We start from the raw sequence: 5,406 nt of genomic DNA on the forward strand, positions 1-5,406 counted from the left end.
AAAATACACATCTGACAAAGGACTAATATCCAGAATATATAAAGAACTCAAACGACTTTAATATTAAATTTATTGGTAATGCTGCCATAAGTCTTCCAGAAAAGTATTCAAACAACATACACATTTTTCTCTGTAAGCCTCATTATCACCTTCTTGCTCTCAGGAACACTAGAGAGTTATTAAGCAATGTCCTCGAGTGACAATGTCAAACAAAATCACCAACAAGAAAACATAAAAAAATGTGGGGACTAAATTTTTCATGAAAATGTCACTTGTATATGTGATGAGAGCTGAAACAGTGAGTGTTGGTTGACATCAGCTGGGAACGTGCACACCGGATAACTCAAATTTTCTGTCAGGCGGGGCATCTACGGGGTTAACTGCAAACACACCACAGATTCTAATTCAGGAATCAAATGAAATTTACCAAGTAGGGGAATTTGCAAATATGGAATCTATGGATAATGTGGATGCGCATTATAGTCAATGTTAGGACAGTCGTGCTTTATACGTATTGAACAGGGCATATTTTATCAGTTTTCGTCGTATTTGTGCGATGTTACTGTAAACGTTGTAGGTATGATTTGTCTTTCCACTTTTACAACAAATATGTTTGCACATGATATAAAATTTTCTGAGCCTTTTTTTTTATCACATTTACTGAATTTCATAAATTCAGAAACACATGGAAATATATAGGGAGTATTAGTCCTATTAGTTTAGTTTATATTTCTTTTTCCTTTGGATAAAAAAATAATAAAACTTAGACCCTTGGTATGTGTCTGTATATGTATGTGCGTGCGTGTATATGATGATTTTATATCATGTGTAGATATTTTTCTGTATTCATTATTATATGTAAAAAGCAAAACCACACCAACATTGTTTAAAGTAAATCGCACATATATGATGAAAACTGTTAAATACGTCCTGTTCAGGATGAATAATGCAAGAATACCTGACTTTGTGGATATATACAGATCTATATGTGTGAGTATATACGCAGTTATATGAAATTAAGATGAACACAATAATGAAAGATGACACAGTTGAGGATATTTTTAGGAGTTTTGGGGAAGGAAGAGGAAACCACAGATTCTAACTACAAAGTATTCCCTGGGCCCCTCTGCACCTGCTCTTGTGACAGAACCTTGAACTTGGTGGGTCCTGACCACCCCCTGGTGGTCCTGTGCGTCCCTGTAGGGAGGTTTGTGTCTGGGCTCACGCTGACTTCCCCTCACTGTGTCTCTCGCACAGTAATACACGGCCGTGTCCTCCATCTTCAGGCTGCTGATCTGTAGATACGCTGTGCTGACAGAGGTGTCCATGGAGAAGACAAATCGTCCTGAGAATCCCTCAGCGTATGTTGGCTTTCCAGTGTCTGTGTTAATCCAGCCCATCCACTGAAGGCCCTTCCCTGGTTCCTGTCGCACCCAGGTCATGCCATAGCTCGTAAAGGTGTATCCAGAAGCCTTGCAGGAGACCTTCACAGACTCTCCAGGCTTCTTCACCTCAGCCCCAGACTGCACCAGCTGGACCTGGGAGTGGACACCTGTGGAGAAGACACAGGGAAGATGGGGACCCTGCAGCGGCCTCAGGAACCTCCTCAGCCCCAGATGCCTGGGGCTCCTTACCTGAGGCAGCTGCCAGCAGAAAGAGGAGCCTCCAGCCCCACTCCATGATGAGTGGAATTTGGACTCGTTGGTTCTGTGTGACCAATGGGACAGTGCCCGTGATGAATGCGTTGAAGGGGAACCTGAGCTTTCTACTCTGTGGGGCCCAGGGATTTGCATATGTGTCCGGCTCCTTATCACCCCCTGGTCCAGGTCAGGTATGAATAACCCGATGCCCTAGAGGACCCTGCACCTGGATGGCTGAGCCACCCTCTCGTGTTTGGTGACTAGACTCTGGCTTGCTAGTAGTGAGTGACCATTCCCCAGTGAGTCTGGACCTGGGCAGTGCTAGGTACGGATGAACCCACTCCTGGGCCCAACAATTATATCTTCTCCCTCCTGTGACATCACATCAAATTGGGACAAAAGCTTCTAATAAAGGCCTAATGCTGAATGTTCCTGGGGTGTCACTTCTGTGTCTCTGACACGGCTCAGTGACTCCATTCTGGGCCATCACATGCAGAGTCTCCCTCACTCTACATCATTGAACTTAGGATTCACTTTTTCAAGACCACTGCCTCAGAGATGGGCCTTATTTCTGACACTATTAGGATGACATCTTCACTGTTCCAAAAGTGTTCCTATTTTTTCTCATTTGAGTAAAATTGAGATGAAGATTACATGTTAATAATGACTATGAATTGCTTTTTTTAAAAAAATTTATTCTCTCATATAATGTGAAAATAAATGAACAAGTCCAGATTAATTATTCTGCATATGGATGTCCAGTTTTCCCAGCACCGTTTATTGAAGAGTCCGTCTTTTCATCAATGAATGTTCTTCTCGACTTTGTCAGAGATCAGTTGGCTGTAAGTCTGTGGCTTGACTTCCAGGTTCTTTATTCTGTTCACTTGGTCTGTATGTCTGTTTTAATGCCAGTACTATGCTGTTTTGGTTACGATAGTTTTGTAGTATAATTTGAAGCCAGGTAGTGTTATGCCTTTGGGCTTATTTATTGATTGACTGATTTTTTGCTCATTAATGCTTTGGGTATTTGGGTCTTTTGTAGTTCCATATGAATGTATTTTTTTTCTTTTTTCTTTTTAAATTTTACTTCTCATAGTACATTGTAGTTGATTTACATGCACCTTTTCCCATTCCTCTCCACCCCCTTCCCTCCCCCCCATCCTATCTGTTCATTTGACTTAAATAGTTCAAGGAATTTTTGTGATTATTATGTCTTGTTCCCCTGCCCCCTTTATTTGTTTGTCTGTTCATTTATTTTTAGCATCCAAAAATAAGTGAGAACATGTGGTATTTCTCTCTGTGCTTGACTTGTTTCACTTAATATTAATTTCTCTAAGTCCATCCATGTTGTTGTGAAAGGTAGTATTTCATTCTTTTTTATAGCAGAGTCGTATTCCATTTTGTAGATGTCCCACAGTTCCCTTATCAACTCATCAGATGATAGACATTTGGGCTGGTTCCAGCTCTTGGCTATTGTGCATAGAGCTTCAATAAACATTGGAGTGCAGGTATCCCTTCGACTTGATGATTTCCACTCCTCTGTGCATATTCCCAGAAGTGGAATCACTGGGTCATATAGTACATAAATCCGTAATTGTTTGAGGAACCTCCATACCATTTTACATAGAGGCTGCACCATTTTGCAGCCCCACCAACAGTGAATGAGAGATCCTTTTTATCTGCAACATCTCCATCACTTACCATTCCTAGTCTTTTGTATGTTAGCCATCATAACTGGAGTGAGATGGTATCTCAAAGTGGTCTTGATTTGCATTTACCGGGTGCTGAGTGAGGTTGAGCATTTTTTCATGTGTCTGTTGGCTATTCATATAACTTTCTTTGAGAAATGCCTATTCAGCTCCTTTCCCCATTTTTTAATTGGTTCATTTGTTTTTTTTTTTCAAAGTTGTTTGAGTTAATTGTATATTCCAGATATTAATCCTTTGTCAGATGTATATTTTGCAAATATTTTCTCCCACTATGTTGGTTGTCTTTTTGCTCTGTTGATTGTTTATTTTGCTGTGCAGAAGCTTTTTACTTGGATATAATCCCATTTGTTTATTTTTCCTATAGTTGCCTGTGCTTTTAGTGTCCTATTCATGAAATCTGTACCTACTCCTACTTTCTGGAGTGTTTCCCTAAGTTTTCTTTAAGGAGTTTTATTGTTTCAGGATGTATTTTTAATTCTTTAATACATTTTGAGTTGATTTTGGTATATGGTGAGAGGTAAAGGTCTCGCTTCATTCTCCTACACATAAGTATCCAATTTTCCGAGCACCACTTGTTGAAAAGGCAGTCTCTTCCCCATATGTAGATTTGCTCTCTTTGTCAAAGATCAGATGGTTATAGGCATATGGATTGATTTCTGGGTTCTCTATTCAATTCCATTGATCTGTGTGTCTATTTTTATGCCAGTACCATGCTGTTTTGGTTACAATAGCTTTGTAGTTTCATTTGAAGTCAGGTAGTGTTATGCCTCTGGCTTACTTACTTATAGAATTATTTTTTGCTCATTAATGCTTTGGGTATTCGGGTCTTTCGTAGTTCCATATGAATGTTAAGGGTTTTTGTTTGTTTGTTTGTTTGTTATTCTAGATCTGAGAAGAATGTCATTGGTATTTTTATGTGGATTGTATTGAATCTTTAGATTGATTTGAGTAGTTTGGACCTTTTCACGATGTTAATTCTTCCAATCCAAGAGTTAATACTTGAAGTCGAAGAACATATGATTATCACAACAAATGTAGAAAAAGTATTCAACAAAATTCAATATCCTTTCTAGTTCCATGAGGTGTAAAGCTTGTTGTGTTGTTATTTGTGGTGCTTCCCATTTTTAACTGTAGATATCTACCACTACAACCATATTGGTTAAAACTTTTTGTTGCATTTTATTTGTTTTGGTATGCTGTTTTTCATTTGAATTCGTCTCAAGTGTCAATATATTTTTTGAATTCCCTTTGGTTTCTTCTCTGACCTATTGATTCAGGAGCATGCTGTTTAATAAACCTGTATTTGAGATTTTTCCAATTTCCTTCATGTCATTAATTTCAAATATCACACCATTATGTTCAGAAGAGATACCTGAAATGATTGAAATGTTTTAAAATTTGTTAAGACTTGTACTGTGACCCGATATGTGGTCCACCCTCAAGAAAGTTACATGTATTGTACAGTGTGATTTGAATTGGTTGTTTCCTTATTTTCTTTCTGAGTATTGTATTTATTGTTAAAATTAAAATATTGAAGTGTCATAATATTGTTTTATTTCCGATTAATTGACCTTTCAGATCTATAGGTATATGTTTCACATATTCATGTGATCTGAAGTTGAGTGCATATGAAGTAACTGTTGCTCTATTCTCTTGATAAATTCAGACACTTATCATCATATGAAAACCTTCTGTGTGTCCTGTGATAGTTGTGACTTGAAGTTCATTTTGTGTGATATAAGTTTATTCAGTACTGGTCCTTTTGTTTATCATTTTCTTGGAAAACTTTTTTCTACCCCTTCACTTTCATCCTATGAGTGTCTTAAAATTAAAGTAAGTCTCTTCTAGACATCATAGAGTTAAATTTGTCATTTTTATCTATTCAGCTTCTGTATGTCTTTTGATTGGAGAATTTCATACATTTATTTTATTTATTTATTTATTTTTTTATTTTGTCAATATAAAATGTAGTTAGTTATTGTGTCCCATCACCAAAACCTCCCTCCCTCCTCCCTCTCCCCCCCCTCACCCCGCTTTGTCCCCTCCCCTTTCTTGTT

At 37.9% G+C, this 5,406-nt stretch overlaps 1 gene segment (V, D, J or C); it reads right to left on the reverse strand.

Moving 5' to 3' along the window:
* Nucleotides 1-1,225: 1,225 nt before the first annotated feature.
* Nucleotides 1,226-1,680, reverse strand: LOC103582984 (the record flags this gene model as incomplete). The annotated part of the segment is given in 2 exon segments: nt 1,226-1,552; nt 1,635-1,680. Coding segments are annotated over 2 exon segments (373 nt in total), but the record flags the coding sequence as incomplete, so codon positions are not given.
* Nucleotides 1,681-5,406: the final 3,726 nt, after the last annotated feature.

The sequence above is a fragment of the Galeopterus variegatus genome, unplaced genomic scaffold (assembly GCF_000696425.1).
Source record: "Galeopterus variegatus unplaced genomic scaffold, G_variegatus-3.0.2 Scaffold18819, whole genome shotgun sequence".
NCBI classification, from domain to species: domain Eukaryota; kingdom Metazoa; phylum Chordata; class Mammalia; order Dermoptera; family Cynocephalidae; genus Galeopterus; species Galeopterus variegatus.